Source organism: Hyla sarda, chromosome 10 (assembly GCF_029499605.1).
Source record: "Hyla sarda isolate aHylSar1 chromosome 10, aHylSar1.hap1, whole genome shotgun sequence".
In the NCBI taxonomy this organism is placed as follows: Eukaryota; Metazoa; Chordata; class Amphibia; order Anura; family Hylidae; genus Hyla; species Hyla sarda.
Genome location: NC_079198.1, coordinates 97,798,705 through 97,816,874, shown reverse-complemented (window position 1 = coordinate 97,816,874; position 18,170 = coordinate 97,798,705). Strand labels below are relative to the sequence as shown.

The 18,170-nt window shown below is 42.0% G+C and overlaps 1 protein-coding gene across 4 annotated transcripts in view; it reads left to right on the top strand.

Moving 5' to 3' along the window:
- RERE (arginine-glutamic acid dipeptide repeats) overlaps positions 1 to 17,694 on the top strand; it is a 363,134-nt gene extending 345,440 nt beyond the window's left edge. For 2 of the 4 annotated variants that reach the window (XM_056544467.1, XM_056544469.1), the window contains 5 exons: positions 34 to 751; positions 2,250 to 2,321; positions 12,045 to 12,191; positions 14,011 to 14,191; positions 15,326 to 17,694. In XM_056544467.1, coding sequence (XP_056400442.1) covers positions 34 to 751; positions 2,250 to 2,321; positions 12,045 to 12,191; positions 14,011 to 14,191; positions 15,326 to 15,359 — 1,152 coding nt within the window. In that variant the 3' untranslated portion in view covers positions 15,360 to 17,694. The remainder of the gene's footprint in view (positions 1 to 33; positions 752 to 2,249; positions 2,322 to 12,044; positions 12,192 to 14,010; positions 14,192 to 15,325) is intronic. The other 2 variants (XR_008848528.1, XM_056544468.1) reach the window with 2 other exon arrangements.
- Positions 17,695 to 18,170: the final 476 nt, after the last annotated feature.

Sequence of the window (18,170 nt, the reverse complement as noted above, 5' to 3'; positions counted from 1 at the left end):
TCTTTCATCCCTTCTACTTTTTTTTTTGTGCAGAAGGCTTGCAGTTCTCACGAAGGTCGCCTTGGAGACTCACAGATGAGTGGCCCGGCTCATATTCGGCAATCATTTGAACCCCCTCCAACAACTATAGCTGCTGTTCCTCCTTATATTGGGCCAGATACACCTGCTCTACGTACTCTAAGTGAATACGCTCGGCCGCATGTCATGTCCCCAACCAACCGTAACCATCCATTCTTTGTTCCCCTTAACCCCAATGACCCTCTCCTGGCATACCACATGCCAGGCTTGTATAATATGGACCCTACAATGCGAGAACGGGAATTGCGTGAGAGGGAACTGCGGGAACGTGAAATCCGGGAGAGAGAGCTGCGGGAGAGGATGAAACCTGGTTTTGAGGTGAAACCTCCTGAGCTCGACCAACTTCACCCTGCTGCTAACCCCATGGAACATTTTGCTAGACATGGTGCACTCACCTTACCCCCATCAGCAGGACCACATCCTTTTGCTACTTTTCATCCTGGCTTAAACCCACTTGAGAGAGAGAGACTGGCTCTGGCAGGACCACAACTACGGCCAGAAATGACTTACCCTGAAAGACTGGCAGCTGAGCGGATACATGCAGAGCGCATGGCATCACTTACTAATGACCCATTAGCTCGGCTGCAGATGTTCAACGTCACGCCTCATCACCACCAACACTCCCACATACATTCACACCTCCATCTCCATCAGCAGGACCCATTACATCAAGGTGAGTCATGGGCCAGGGGGGGGTTGGGACAGGGATACTCAGGGAAGTCTGTTTGCCTTGTCCACATGCTTGTCACCTATTTTATGGAATCCGTACATATTCATTACTTGAGTTTTCTGATTTTAAGTCAGTGGAGAGACTGGTTTATCCATGTACGATGTGTTCAGCGTATTTTTATTCGGTCAGACAATATTTCAGGTTTACTCGTATCCTGATCATGACACAATATTTACTTCCTACTAGACCTTAACAAACGTAAGCTAAACTAAGACATAGAAATCAAGTTTTTTAGGTTGTATTAAAATGATTTTAGAGAATTCAGCAGCCTTGATCATGTGAGACTTCTATCTGTAGCTGAGAAAGATGATTTGTTTAGTCTTAAGTGAATTTGTTAGTTTATTACAGAAGATGAGATCAGTGTGGTAGACAAACTGTTTTTTAGGGACATTGTATAAAGGCTTCAGCTCATAGGCTGTATATCCCTAACAACCAGACTGTCAGGGTTTTCACCAACTTTCATCTCAGTCTAACTTTTATAGCAAGACATTTCATGCTAGTGTTTTCCAAGACCCCTTTACTCTGTACACCATGCATAGTGATTCTTCCACATATGTAACCAGTGTTTACCTCTTGATATGTACCAAATGTTTTAGTTGCACAGAAAAGAATACAGCATTGAGTATTAGAATTCATGTGATAAGACTATATTGTAGTTCTGTGTTAAAATATTAGTCCAATATTTTGGTCCCGCACGATCTTTAGCTCCAGTGTGGGAAGACACAGGCCTCGTTGGGCGCTGCGGTTGCCGAGGCAAATGTACCACGCACAGCAAAGTTCTGATGAACGGAACTTGTGCATCTTTTTTTACAACATTTGTGCAAATTTCTGCTTCATCAACCGCACTGCTCAGTGTGACTTGAAGGTCACGTTGGATTGAAGTATTGGACTTGCGCCTTAATATTACCCTAGATTGAGTAGAGGAGTCAGAGGGTGTGAAGGGCAAGGTATGTGGGGACACTAAAGATACATTTCTGCGATGTCCACATGCCATGTGTGGTTGCCCTTTAAGCATAGAGTTGACACGTTTTCTGGTTTCTTGGTAAGGCATTGTAAGAGTAGAGAGACTTAAATCAATATCCTTACAATGTTCTGTCTGGAGGTGTTAATATTCATTGGTATTTTGTGGACTCTTGGTATCGTAGCAGAAGAGATGATATATTTTTATAGCTTTATTCTCATAGCATTTTGACTTAAGGGCCAAGTCTCTCTCCAAATACAATCCTTGTAGGCTTTTGTTATTGCCCTAAGAGGAACACGACACAGTTTGTCCCCTCTTAATCTTTTGGTTCCAGTCAGTCATTCTTATCAGGAATACATGAGGAGGTTACCAGGGTTCACTTGCTGGCAGAATCATTCTGGTATTGTGGCGGGAACAAAATCCATATGTGTGTTCTTATATGTGATGGCGGCATCTTACGATGTTATGTGTTTTCAATAGACTGCTGCTGTAACTCTAAGTCTTGGCCGGGCGTGGCTGAAAACGGGACATGTGTTCCAGTCCACTTTCCTGGTAAATAAAAGTAACCATTTTAAAAGGGGGGAGAAGAAGGACTTGGGAGACCGGGATTATCTTTTCAAAATGTGAAGCGAGCCCACAAAACTTAAAATACATAAAACAAGAAAAAAAAATAAAAAAATGTCTAGCGAAAACTTTCCTAAGCAGCCTCTTCCCATTTACCTGTTGGCTTTGCTGTAGCAGCAGCGGTTCCGGTATCTCCAATCTTGGGAGTCAAGGGGTGAAATTTACCAATTTCAGGAAAAGATTCACAACCCAATTTCTCCTCTGATCTGAAGATCCTTGTTGCTTTAAGCAGGAAAATGCGATCTGTGGGGTAGTTCTGTAATCTGACTAACCCCATATGTTCTCTTTTGGTGCACATACACTGATACATTAGTCACATAACTATTTTAGTTGGGAAAAGCATCCTTAGGGTCTATTCACACGGCAGAGTCCCACCTGAAATGAAAGCCAAATACACTTCTATGGGATTCCGCACTCCCCTTGACACTTCAGAAATCCCGCTTGCGGGAATTTCGCCCATGTGAATAGACCCTTACTTTGCAAATATGTCAACAGAGTATGGAGCACTGCCTGTAGCTTCCTGTGTTCTGTGGAGTCTGTGTCTGCTGAAGGGCTGCAGGCAATCTGATTACAGAGCAGTAAAGGACTGTATCACAGCACCATAATATGACCGACTTTAATTGTCCGTATTGTGGCTGCATCACCTGAGCTCATTCGCCCAATTAACGGGGTATTCTGCTGGAAAACATGTTTTTTTTAATCAACTGGTGCCAGAAAGTTAAACCGTTTTGTAAATTACTTCTATTAAAAATTCTTAATCCTTCCAGTACTTCTAAACTTCTGCATGCGCCACAGGAAGTTCTTTTCTTTTTCAATTTCTGCTGACACCTCTGCCCATGTCAGGAACTGTCCAGAACAGGAGATGTTTTCTATGGGGATTTGCTCCTACTCTGTCCATTTTAGGAACTGTCCAAAGGTGTCAGCAGAGAGCACTGTGGTCAGGCAGAAAGGAAATTTAAAAAAGATAAGAACTTCTTGTGTAGCACACAGAAGCATATAAGTGCAGGAAGGATTAAGATTTATTGAATAGAAGTAATTAACAAATCTGTTTAACTTTCTGGCACCAGTTGATTAAAAAAAATTTTTTCCAGTGGAGTACCCCTTTAAACTAATTTTACATCAATATAGTGCCGTGGCCTGCGACTGTCTGGGAGGACTGGAGGGCCACATTTTGGAGACCACTGCCCTATGGTGATCTACATTTAGTAGGTTTGAGTGTTATGTGAAACCAGTCTAGAGATGCTTAATTTGTGTTTACCAAACCTAGATGCCTCTTAGCCCTTTAACATACACATGTGCATTTTTGTTTTTCTCTCCCACCATCTAAATGATTTGCTTGCTTGTGCAATGACGAGGCACCGTCTTGTTACTCCCCGGCTGTATCATGGATCATCATTGGTGCACAAAACAATCTTCCGTAACGGTACAGATGGTGCGGTCAGAATACAGGAAGTCATTGACAGCTTTTTTTTTGTTTTGTGGAGGAGGGGATTAAAAATAATAATTTGGCTTCATATTAATACGCTTCTAGAAAATGTTATTGCCAGTTCACATTAGCTTTTTATAGTGGTCCTATAAGATATTCATGGCAGTGCACACTTACTACATGAATTTAAAAAGTCATGTCATACAACTTTGGTTGTGTGACCATCTTATACCATGACATTTTGATAAAATCTATTATGTGTACATTACTACTTTATTCCACATCAATCCTGAGTTGGAGTTACCGGACCCTTGAGGTTAGAATTGTCGGATCTGCCCTGGCTAATTAGGGGTAAAGTTTTCTTAGCGCTAATCTTGCTTGCATTGCTTGAAATGAATGTAAGCGCTGTAAAATATCATGTGACACAGATTAGGAGGTAATGATACTAGTAGCCCAGCACACCATAGCCAATGAGATCTCCGTCATTAGTTTTATCTGCACCGTAAAAGCTAATATGTTCCAGGATGTTACTGGTAACCAGGAAAGAAAAACGGGACACAAGAGCTTTTTCGGTCTTAAAAATGTGGATTTGTTTAGTCTCACAGTATTTGATGGATGGAAGTGGAAAACAACTGGATTTCCAATAGAAACAAGCTTGTGGCCTTGCGGAACGTATGAGTGGATATGATGTCTTCTAGTTGCCGCCTTTTTTTGTGTGTCTCCATTGTTTGATAAGATCTCGCAACTTGGATAAACAAAACAAAGTTTTTCACTGGATCCATATACATTGTCCCCAGATTTTATGAGGAACTAGTTGTTTATTGGGTGATTGTAATGTGCGGATGACTAACATTGTGAAAGAAATTGTGAAAATCTCCATAGCACATTCTCCCAGGATTACCGTAGTTAAAATTCAGATGAAGCCTTTACCTGTCTATAGGGACATATATAAAGGTACTTAGTATAATTGACTGTGGCTTGTGTAAGAAACCAGGTCCTAGTCTACAAGGATACGATCTGCTCACGTCTTGTTTTATGTTTCCACCTGAGGTTTACATCTGGAGTATTCCTTGACATATACCTCTGGTGGAAATTGCCGACATATCACACTATGTAGCAACAGAGCCTTGAAGGGGTATTCCTGGATTCAGAGATTTTTGTTTTAGTTGCTGCTGTGGGGGAAAAAAAGTAATACTTGCCTACCCCGGTCCCTGCAGCTCCTGTTGTGGCTTCTTCCAGTCCCCACCTGCTTTTGTCTTTTCCCTGGTTCTGAGGCTACAGGTCAACGCAGGAACTGCCCCCTTAGCCAATTACTGGCTGAGATGGTACACTGCCACGTACGGTGATTGGCTTGGCGGGCAGGATGCACTAACGTGATGGGTGTGGCTGGAAGGTGCCGCATCATAGTCCTTTTTCAAAAAAGCACTGAATTGAAGCTTTAAACTTTCACAACATTTAAGATGAGGATCTACCATAAGGGCTACCGTAATATAATATAGGGAGTAACGTTCTAATGTAATTTTATTAGAGGAAACTCTTCAGCAGGAGCATAGTCCTTATAACCTTAGTCGCCCTACCATACTACAGACTGTACAGAATAAAGCTGATAGTTTCAGTAATTTGATGGTAGCCCAGCAGGATGTCTTACTTTTTTTTGTTTATTATTATTATTATTATTGGAATGAAAGTTTTTCCAAAGGCATTGGTGCGTATGGTAAATTATAGAGCAGACTATCGTATACTGGTGGAGTCCCATACTACACTTCCTATTTACTGCTGTATATTAGAAAGCAAAGTGAGAAAATTCTTTTGAAGACAATTATTTTACTTTCCTTTCAGTGACTAGAATCTATAGTTTGCAAAAATTCATATCCTGCTGGGGCCAGGAAAAAAAATTGAAAAGAAAAACCTATACTTATCTATCCCCAGGCCCCCACAGCTCCTATTCAGCGCCATCCTGTCCTGTGCTGCTTGTCTTTTTTTTTTTTTCTGACAATGGGTCAGAGCCAATCACTGGCTAAGACTGGACATTACTGCTGCCAGTGATTGGCTGAGCCGGTAGGTCCTCCACTAAAGGCTCGTCTTGAATGCAGGACAAAGAAGAAAGAAGATCTGGGGGCTGGATGGAGCTGAACCGAAGCTGTGGGGGATTGAGAGTAGGTAGATACAGGTTTTTTTTTTTCCTGACCCCAGCAGGATATACTTTTTTTTTTTAAATTTAAATTTCTATAGTTTTCTCCAACAATTCACCAAACACTTAAAGGGAATATGTCATCAGTAAATGACCTATTGTTTGTTTTGTTATGGTTTCATTTTACCGTTATAAAATTTTGAAATCTTAAAGTTTTTAATCTGGCCACTAAGCCTAATGCCTAATAATAAGCGGACACATGTTCTGTAAAGGAAACTTTGCAACAGTCTCCTCAGTATCATTATGTCCAGGATTGCAGTGAAACGTGACCCCAATATATAAATAAAACATAATCAGGCCTTTCACAATAAATGATGGTCACAACTTCTGCCTACCTGCCTTCAGAGTGACCTCTGCACAGGTCACAGGGCATGCCTAGAAAACACTTCCATAAAAGCCAATAGAGTCCCCTCCAGTGTGATGTTTTTTTTTTTATATCTTTGGGGCCGCTGTAAAGTATACCTCTAAATGCTGTGCGAAAGTTCAGGCAGCATAGCTGCTTCCATAATGTACTAGAAATGAAATAAAAAAGTACAATCAGCAAATATAAACAGACTAGAAAAAAACAAGTTTCTGTATCCGGTTGTGATCATTTAAAAAAAAAAAAAATCTAGGTGGCAAGTTCCCCATTAAAGGGTTATTCAGTACTAGAAAAAAGAGCCAGTTTAAAAAAAAAAAAAACAGCACCACATCTGTCTTCAGGTTATGTGAGGTATTGCAGCTCTGCATTCCATTGAAGGTAATGGAGCCAAGTTGTAATACCACGTTCAACCTCAGGACAGGTGTGGTGCTGTTTTTGACAAAAAATTTTTTTTTCTGTTTTTCTTTTCCTAGATAACCCCTTTAAACGCTTTACTTCCTCCAAGTCTGGCGGCTGTCTAAGAGCTGACATTCACATATTCTATGTGGGACCATGTTACCCACCACTGTTAGAAGTCATGAATGCATTATAGGAATGCTCAATTCGTGGCAGCCTCATCCCCTGTAGGTGACAGCAGTGGCTGTCTGCTTATTGCACTGTATAAGGTTAAGGTGTATAGCCCTAATGCTACACTTTACAGAAGAGTCTCTAACATCTCCTTAAAGTCCCTTTTTCCATTCCTGTAGAAGTACTTTGTGTCTGTGACTATCCTGCCTTCTCTTGACTATGCTGTGACTATCCTGACTTTTCTTGACTATGCTGTGACTATACTGACTTCTCTTGACTATACTGACTTCTCTTGACTATACTGACTTCTCTTGACTATGCTGTGACTATCCTGACTTCTCTTGACTATGCTGTGACTCTACTGACATCTCTTGACTATGCTGTGACTCTACTGACATCTCTTGACTATGCTGTGACTATACCGACTTCTCTTGACTATGCTGTGACTATACTGACTTCTCTTGACTATGCTGTGACTATACTGACTTCTCTTGACTATGCTGTGACTATACCGACTTCTCTTGACTATGCTGTGACTATCCTGACTTCTCTTGACTATACTGACTTCTCTTGACTATGCTGTGACTATCCTGACTTCTCTTGACTATACTGACTTCTTTTGACTATGCTGTGACTATCCTGACTTCTCTTGACTATGCTGTGACTATACTGACTTCTCTTGACTATACTGACTTCTCTTGACTATGCTGTGACTATCCTGACTTCTCTTGACTATACTGACTTCTCTTGACTATGCTGTGACTATCCTGACTTCTCTCGACTATGCTGTGACTATCCTGACTTCTCTTGACTATATTGACTTCTCTTGACTATGCTGTGACTATCCTGCCTTCTCTTGACTATGCTGTGACTATCCTGACTTCTCTTGACTATGCTGTGACTATCCTGACTACTCTTGACGATATTGGGGGAGATTTATCAAAACCTGTGCAGAGTGAAAGTTGACCAGTTGCCCATAGCAACCAATCAGATCACTTCTTTCATTTTGCAGAGGCCTTGTTAAAAATGAAAGAAGCGATCTGATTGGTTGCTATGGGCAGCTGGACAACTTTTCCTCTGCACAGGTTTTGATAAATTTCCCCCATTGTGACTATCCTGACTTCTCTTGACGTTATTGTGACTATACTGACTTCTCTTGACTATGCTGTGACTCTACTGACATCTCTTGACTATGCTGTGACTATCCTGACTTCTCTTGACTATGCTGTGACTATACTGACTTCTCTTGACTATGCTGTGACTCTACTGACATCTCTTGACTATGCTGTGACTCTACTGACATCTCTTGACTATGCTGTGACTATCCTGACTTCTCTTGACTATGCTGTGACTATCCTGACTTCTCTTGACTATGCTGTGACTATCCTGACTTCTCTTGACTATGCTGTGACTATCCTGACTTCTCTTGACTATGCTTTGACTATACTGCCTTCTCTTGACTATGCTGTGACTATATTGACTTCTCTTGACTATGCTGTGACTATATTGACTTCTCTTGACTATGCTGTGACTATATTGACTTCTCTTGACTATGCTGTGACTATATTGACTTCTCTTGACTATGCTGTGACTATATTGACTTCTCTTGACTATGCTGTGACTATCCTGACTTCTCTTGACTATGCTGTGACTCTACTGACTTCTCTTGACTATGCTGTGACTATCCTGACTTCTCTTGACTATGCTGTGACTCTACTGACATCTCTTGACTATGCTGTGACTATCCTGACTTCTCTTGACTATGCGGTGACTATCCTGACTTCTCTTGACTATGCTGTGACTATATTGACATCTCTTGACTATGCTGTGACTCTACTGACATCTCTTGACTATGCTGTGACTATCCTGACTTCTCTTGACTATGCTGTGACTATCCTGACTTCTCTTGACTATGCTGTGACTATCCTGACTTCTCTTGACTATGCTGTGACTATCCCGCCTTCTCTTGACTATGCTGTGACTATATTGACATCTCTTGACTATGCTGTGACTATACTGACTTCTCTTGACTATGCTGTGACTATCCTGACTTCTCTTCACTATGCTGTGACTATATTGACTTCTCTTGACTATGCTGTGACTATCCTGACTTCTCTTGACTATGCTTTGACTATACTGCCTTCTCTTGACTATGCTGTGACTATATTGACTTCTCTTGACTATGCTGTGACTATACTGACTTCTCTTGACTATGCTGTGACTCTACTGACTTCTCTTGACTATGCTGTGACTATATTGACATCTCTTGACTATGCTGTGACTATCCTGCCTTCTCTTGACTATGCTGTGACTATCCTGCCTTCTCTTGACTATGCTGTGACTATACTGACTTCTCTTGACTATGCTGTGACTATCCTGCCTTCTCTTGACTATGCTGTGACTATCCTGCCTTCTCTTGACTATGCTGTGACTATACTGACTTCTCTTGACTATGCTGTGACTATCCTGCCTTCTCTTGACTATGCGGTGACTATCCTGACTTCTCTTGACTATGCTGTGACTATATTGACATCTCTTGACTATGCTGTGACTCTACTGACATCTCTTGACTATGCTGTGACTATCCTGACTTCTCTTGACTATGCTGTGACTATCCTGACTTCTCTTGACTATGCTGTGACTATCCTGACTTCTCTTGACTATGCTGTGACTATCCCGCCTTCTCTTGACTATGCTGTGACTATATTGACATCTCTTGACTATGCTGTAAATATACTGACTTCTCTTGACTATGCTGTGACTATCCTGACTTCTCTTCACTATGCTGTGACTATATTGACATCTCTTGACTATGCTGTGACTATCCTGCCTTCTCTTCACTATGCTGTGACTATATTGACATCTCTTGACTATGCTGTGACTATCCTGCCTTCTCTTGACTATGCTGTGACTATATTGACATCTCTTGACTATGCTGTGACTATCCTGCCTTCTCTTGACTATGCTGTGACTATATTGACATCTCTTGACTATGCTGTGACTATCCTGCCTTCTCTTGACTATGCTGTGACTATACTGACTTCTCTTGACTATGCTGTGACTCTACTGACTTCTCTTGACTATGCTGTGACTATATTGACATCTCTTGACTATGCTGTGACTATCCTGCCTTCTCTTGACTATGCTGTGACTATCCTGCCTTCTCTTGACTATGCTGTGACTATACTGACTTCTCTTGACTATGCTGTGACTATCCTGCCTTCTCTTGACTATGCTGTGACTATCCTGCCTTCTCTTGACTATGCTGTGACTATCCTGCCTTCTCTTGACTATGCTGTGACTATCCTGCCTTCTCTTGACTATGCTGTGACTATCCTGCCTTCTCTTGACTATGCTGTGACTATCCTGCCTTCTCTTGACTATGCTGTGACTATACTGACTTCTCTTGACTATGCTGTGACTATATTGACTTCTCTTGACTATGCTAACTTCTCTTGTTTATATGCAACAAGAGAAGTCTCTTATGCAAAATAAGTTCATAAAAAAACAAAGGATTGATAAATTAACTTAATGTTTTCCATAGAGTAAAAGGGATTTTCCATTTTTATGCAAGCAATATTTCCTGTAAGATTCCTTCTCAAGTACGAGTAGTTTTATCAGCACAAGGCCGCTCCAGTGACTACAGGCAGAAATGTCTACAAGCTGTGGCCGCTGCAATTACCTGTAGAACAGTGTTTCCCAACCAGGGTGCCTCCAGCTGTTGCAAAACTACAACACTCAGCATCCCCAGACAGCCTTTGGCTGTCTGGGCATACTGGAAGTTGTAGTTTTGCAACAGCTGGAGGCACCCTGGTTGGGAAACACTGCTGTAGAATAAGAGTAGGATGCAGGATGGTTACTAATATTCCCACCAGTCTTTGTGGTTGTGTATTCTGAGGCCTCCTTTACTTGTACTAGTCAGCACAGTGGGGGAGATTTATCAAAACCTGTCCAGAGGAAAAGTTGCTGAGTTGCCCATAGCAACCAATCAGATTGCTTCTTTCAGTTTTCACAGGCCTTTTCAATAATGAAAGAAGCGATCTGATTGGTTGCTATGGGCAACTCAGCAACTTTTCCTCTGGACAGGTTTTGATAAATCTCCCCCAGTGTATTTTAATCCATGAATAATGTGTGTGAATGTTATTATGAGGTAGAAATCTCGCTCTCCTGGTTGCAGTTTATATCTTAGGAATTTACTTGGTGTCGGGTCCTCTGTGCCCAAAAGGATTTATAAGCGAGTGTTACATAATCTTCCACTATACAGCTCCCAGAACCGGTTATTTACCCAATATTCTATATTCTACAACCGGCATCCAGCTGCTTAAGACGTTTTTCTGTGAGCCCATCCTCTCGTTCCAATTGTCCTGCTCAGCTAGACGTCAGATGCCATATACATTTCACAATCTGGCTCTGAACTGTATATAAGGGCTCACACGCTGTTTATGGATACCTTGTGGATGTCCTATGACAGATGCCTACAGCCTTCTTGATGTGTTACAGATGGGTCAGTTTGGCTTTGTTGTCTGGATGATTGTTCTGAGCGATCTACATGAGCCATCTCCTTCTAAATCGGTGTTTCCCAACCAGTGTGCCTCCAGCTGTTGCAAAACTACAACTCCCAGCATGCTGGGAGTTGTAGTTTTGCAACAGCTGGAGGCACACAAGCAACAGCTGGAGGCACACAAGCAACAGCTGGAGGCACACAAGCTGGAGGCACACTGGTTGGGAAACACTGTTCTAAACTGAAACTGTCTCCTGAATAATTCCTTTTGTGCAGTGTGCGACTTGTGAATGTACAATGTTGTATCTTAGATAGCAATGTAGGGGGGGGGGGGTGTAATGATTCATGTGACAGAAAAGATACACGTACACTACAAGGTAAGTTTCTGATCAGGCTGAATGGATGCAGGGGCTGTATGCTGCAGCATTTGCATGTTCTTGGCCTTGCAATTGTGCTTAATGGTTAGTGAGGGCAGATCCTTCCCTGAGCTCGCAAAACCCCAATCTCCCAGTCCCGAACTCTCTGAAGTATGACGTGCTGTGTTCCTGTGATAGTATAGACACCTGTCGTCATACCAGAAATAATCTGTGCTGGTTTTATTCCAGGTTCAGCAGGTCCTGTACATCCACTGGTTGACCCACTGGGAGCTGGACCTCACTTGGCACGCTTCCCATACCCTCCTGGTACCATCCCCAATCCTTTGTTGGCACAACCACCTCACGAACATGAAATGCTCCGACACCCTGTATTTGGTTAGTATTTACACAAAGTAGTGGATAATTCTTTTAAAGGGGTATTCCAGGAAAAAACTTATTTTTTTTTTTTTTTGATCAACTGGCTCCAGAAAGTTTAACAGATTTGTAAATTACTTCTATTAAAAAAAATCTTAATCCTTCCAATAATTATCAGCTGCTGAAGTTGAGTCGTTCTTTTCTGTCTGGCAACAGTGCTCTCTGCTGACATCTCTGCTTGTCTCGGGAACTGCACAGAGTAGAAGAGGTTTGCTATGGGGATTTGCTTCTACTCTGGACAGTTCCCGAGACACGTGTCATCAGAGAGCACTTAGACAGAAAAGAACAGCTCAACTTCAGCAGCTCATAAGTACTGAAAGGATTAAGATTTTTTAATAGAAGTAATTTACAAATCTGTTTAACTTTCTGAAGCCAGTTGAGATAGATATATATATATATATATATATATATATATATATATATATATGGTTTAATGTCATTTTGGTTTACAAGCTGTATACTCTCTTTATTACCTTTTTATTAAAGCTGACTTTGTGTATTGTCTATTACAAATGTGTCACATGGTTAGACGCACGTGGAGTGTAGAGAACACTGCTGCAAATGTTTTACATACCCCTGTAAAGGTCACAATAGCCTCAGCATCCCAAAGTGTGACTCCATACACGTGTCCCTTACGTATTTGCTGCACCGCCACCTGTTTTGTATGACGGTGACCGGCACAATATAGTAGCACTAGCCAAACAATGGAAGCCATGCACCCAGATCTGCTGGCCACACATTTACTTTTAAATAGAGGAACTGTAGTTCACTTACTATGTATCAGAAGCTTCTTTTATCTCATTTTCTTCATTCCAGCATTTTACATGCTGCTCTTTAGGGAGATTGCGCTGGCATTAGATGCACCAATATAATTGTAAGGCGCTGGACTCCTGTTAAATCTTGCTCATCAATGAGTATCCAAGTGTCACCGTCTCTTGCATAGATTTTTAGCAATGATTTAGGCTGGGATTACACAAAACTTTTAGCTGGGCGTTTTTTTTTTTTACCTGAAAGTAAGACACAAAAAAACTGCCTCTCATTTAAGTCTATGGGAGGAAAAATACAAACCTTTCCAGAAAAAAGGCCATACCCTCAGCAAGCTGCAATTTATTGCTTGACTACGTAAGAGATAGAATAGAATAAATATCTATGATAACAGAGAAAAAAGAGGGGCCGTGCCTCGTGTATTACCCAAGACACCGGGTGGAATGAGAGGGGTAGGGCAGGGCACCAGCCTAACGGTTGGCTTGTAGTAGATAAATTGCGCTGATCACCCCTAAATAGGAGTACTGTCAGAAGCTTGATCGGAATGAACTGCGAAGCCTATTGGGTCACAGGGGTGGGGAACCCAATCCTGTTCAGTAAAGTAGATATAAAGAGCAAAATACGACCCATACGTCAGGCGCTGTTCCAATTTCCAAGATAAAATAAATGTAGCCAAAGCAATATGGCGGTTAAAGTGCCAGCAGGCACTATATAGTGCACTTTAACCGCCATATTGCTTTGGCTACGTTTATTTAATCTTAGAAATTGGAACAGAATAGAATAAAGGAATAGTAAATGTGTTGGGCTGTGAGAGACTATGCCTTTTTTTTTTTTTTATGATAAGCCCATTCACTTTTTAAATAGTTCCAAGCTAAAATTGCAAAAAAAGCACAAACATTTTTGACAGAAAACAAGTGTGCATAGTTTTACAGGATTTGTTACGCCAAACCGTCTCCATTAGTTAGACCATATTTGTTGTGTTTTGTCCGGTCTTAATGTGTAGTTCTTCCTACAGGTGCCCATTACCCTCGGGATCTGCCAGGGGGTATCCCACCTCAAATGTCTGCTGCTCACCAGCTCCAAGCTATGCACGCTCAGTCTGCTGAGCTGCAGAGGTTGGCAATGGAACAACAGTGGTTACACGGTCATCCCCACATGCACGGTGGACATTTACCCAGCCAGGAAGATTATTACAGGTAAGCCTCTATTCCTCGCTGGGGACGCCATGATTTACTCAGCGTTCTGAAGTCACTTTTTATACATAAATTGCCACTGCAGTCGCACTCCGGTATCAGGAAATCTGTTTAAATCTCTTTCAACTTCATAGCCCAAGACAACAACGATCAGGATACATATTTGTCTGAAGCCCCATAGACTTGCATGGCACCTTAGCAAAATCCAAATCCTGATCTGCTGTATTTTCAGACTACAAAGTTACAGGAGATTTAAAGGGGTACTCCAGTGGAAACCTTTTTTTTTTTTTTTTTTATATATATATATTTTAAAGATAAATCCCCAAAAGATTTTAAAATTTGTGAGGTTTCTTCTTCTATTTATTATACACTATGGGGGTGAGATTTATCAAAACCTGCAGAGAGGAAAAGTTACCCCCTTGCCCATAGCAACCAATCAGATGGCTTCTTTCATTTTACAGAGGCTTTATTAAAAATGATAGAATCTGACTGGTTGCTATGGGCAACTGGGCAAAGGAATTATTCAGGACACAGTTTCAGTTTAGAACAGTGTTTCCCCTACCGGTGTGCCTCCAGCTGTTGCAAAACTACAACTCTCAGCATGCCCGGACAGCCGAAGGCTGTCCGGGCATGCTGGGAGTTGTAGTTTTGCAACAGCTGGAGACACACCGCTAGGGGAAACACTCATCTTGATATAGAGGGAGGTTTATCAAAACCTGTGCAGAGGAAAAGTTGCCCTGTTGCCCAAAGCAACCAGTCAGATCCCTTCTTTCATTTTGCAGAGGCCTTGTTAAAAAAAATGGAAGAATCTGATTGGTTCCTATGGGCAACTGGGCAACTATTCCTCTGCACAGGTTTTGATAAATCTCACTCTATATCAAGATGTGTTTCCCAACCAGGGTGCCTCCAGCTGTTGCGAAACTACAACTCCCAGCATTTCCAGACAGCCTTCGGCTGTCCGGGCATGCTGGGAGTTGTAGTTTTGCAACAGCTGGAGGCACCCTGGTTGGGAAGCACTCGTTTAGAGTATAAATTCTCTGCCATCTGTAAGAGCAGATTTTGCATTATGTCATGGCTGTAGACTTGGAACCCTGTATTGCTTCACGTTGTAAAATCCTTTTAAATGTTTTCTTTCAGCCGCCTGAAGAAAGAAGGGGACAAGCAGTTGTAACAAAGAGAGACAAGACTGGACCTCTCCCTCCCTCCCAGCTCCTTTTAGGAGAGTCAGGCTCCACACGACGGGTCCCCAGAGGCTGCGAGATTCCTCCTGTATTTAAGACTTGTCATATACTGTCCTTTCATCTGTAAAAAAAAGACTCCTCAAAGCCAGACTGGCAGCCCCTTGCATGACACATACTTTCCCCAGCCTCGGGAGGGAGCAGGTTTGGAGGGAGAGGCGGGGACAGTATTGGACATTTGGCAGCAGTACCCACCACCTCATGCTCTGGAGGTGCTACCCCCATCCATACTCTCACTGTGTGCAAGTGAAGCCAGAGACTCTGTAAACGACAACAATAATAAGTGACATTGTCCGCCAGCACTCGTCCGGGTCTCCTGTGCTGTGACTTATTTCTTTCTTTATTTCACTTCATCATCAGCAGGACAACCCTCATCATTGTACAGAGGTCCCCCCCCCCCCAGTCTGAATATACCCTGTAAATACATTACAAGCAAGGACTGTGGGGAGCAAGTGTCAGGCCATCCTTTCTGTCCCTGCATCGCAGTTACTACCTGTTAATTTCCTTTAACCTCCTCACTGCCTCTCGGATCTGTGACATTAAAGCCTATGGCAGCAAAGCGGTTAAGAGCCTGAGATGAAAGGTAACAAATACTCCAAGACTTACCGAGGACGCATTGGTAGAGCAGAAATCATGAACCCATCCTCCATTTCTTTAGCATACACCTCCTCCTGGCTTTCTGCTTCTGACACTACATCTTTGTCTGAGCCTGAGTAGTCACCGCTCTGTCCGCCGGTATATAGGAATAACCTAGTGTACACCTCAAGCACTCCAGCCTTTGGGTGATGTCTGAAGAGTGTATGTGGGGGGAGGGGGGGGGGTCCTTCTATATGTTCTTTTCTTCTCCTTCCTAAGTTTGCGTCATGTCTCACTTGTAGATAGGGGCTACAGCGTTTTAAGTTGTAGAGGAAAAAGCGCACACAGGCTTGTGCGTATCTTCACTTTATAGCATTAAAGTTTCTGCAGGGTTAGAACTTTTATTATTTAATTTATAAGGAAAGTCTCCTATATTTTAGTGTTTCGGGTCCTGCTATACTTAATGCCAGGGGTTTTATTTGTACAGATTCTATTTAACCTGGGCTCTTATTTTTTTTTTTATTTCATGTCAATTTGTTTTTTATTTTTGTTTGTATGTTTAATCTACTTGTTACTCTCTGCTCCCCTAGTGGCAGGCCTAGGGAAAAGACTCTAGAAGCGCAGATGATATATGACGGCACACTTAGTAACAGCTTCTCCACCACCATGTCATGTTCCAGAGAGCAAGCACTAGGCTGCGTAATTCATGCTAAGACCAATGTATGCTGTTTGTACAGATGAAGTCTCCCAGCAAATCCTTTACCCAAACAAGAGCACCACCCCTGCTGTACTGACTGTTATTGTTGTTGGCGACCAGCATCTCAGGGCTGCGCCAGATCACAAGGCATAAAGGTTACTGTAAAGCACCCCTTCATCCCATATTCATCATGGTGGCTAACATCTACATGTGGGTCATCATTTCATTCCATCTCAGCCGGTCCTGATACTAATAAACTGTGCCCAAATTTACCAAGAGGTTTCCACCATCCTCCACTGCGCTACCTAAAGATCCTATGGAAAGCTTTCAGGTAGTGAAGTTCAAGCAGCATCTGGATGTCCTTGGCCAGACCTACATCTCCGCTACTATTCTTGCAATAGGATTTTTACACTACAGTTACAAGTCGATCTGCAGATGTGCATGTTGGTTATTCTCCGCTGTTTCACGGTTGTTGGGGTGCTTAACTACTTTGCCCTTGCTGGCTGTTTTGTGTACAGCCTGTTCGGCGTTGAGGAGCCCTGCAGTAAGTTGATGTGCACTAGGTCTCCCCAGCACTGAAGGGCTAAAACGTTTACTGCCATAAGGCCTGGTGGCACACAGTCTCACCATGCCGGCAGGAAAAAAAAACAAAAAAAAAAAAGGTTAAGAAGTCGACTGTTGTCTTTCATTTATTTTTGTTACTTTTTACCACTCCACTTTGTTTCCTTCTTTCCTATTTTTGTAATTTCTGACGTACCTCGTTCAGTGTGTAAGAAATTGTAAAGCTACTTGTTTCATGGCGCCATTTAGCAGAATGTACATCGAGACTGCTCCATTTCTATATATATCTTGAAGATTTTAATGTATATAGGAGTAGTTTGCCATGGGGGTAGAAACCCAGAAATTCGTGACTTCTGTGTTTTCTCCATTTTGAGTATTTTGTAATTTTTTTGGAAATATTTGTGGACATAAACAATAAAGCAAGCTACACCACAGGCAATGTTTTGTCTGGATTCTCTGTGGTCACCCTATTCACGTATGTCATACAGGTTTGTATTATAATCTACTAGAACTAAGTTAGTGTTATGTGTATCAAGCAGGTGGCTCCATGATCTCCGATCTAGTAGATCAGCACTTGTTTATTAAAGGGGTACTCCGGTGGTTAATTTTTTTGACTATATGGCATCTTCTTTGTAAGTTTAGTTTTTTTGCAATATACATGTGTTATATGTTTTGGTAGCATGTATGTGTTTTTCTTACCTGTTTTTTGGGCAGGAAGTTCTGTAGTTCCGAGGGTTTTCTTTTACTGTCGTCCACAGTTCTGAGTCTGTTGTGGACAAGATGTCACAGCTTTTTTTTTTCCTCTGTCTGCAAGAGAAAAATAAGCCACGCCCCCTCATCTCTTCCAGCTGAGTACACAGCTCCTCACCTCCCCTCCCCCCTGCTCTGTATTCTAAGGACGCAGGTCTGC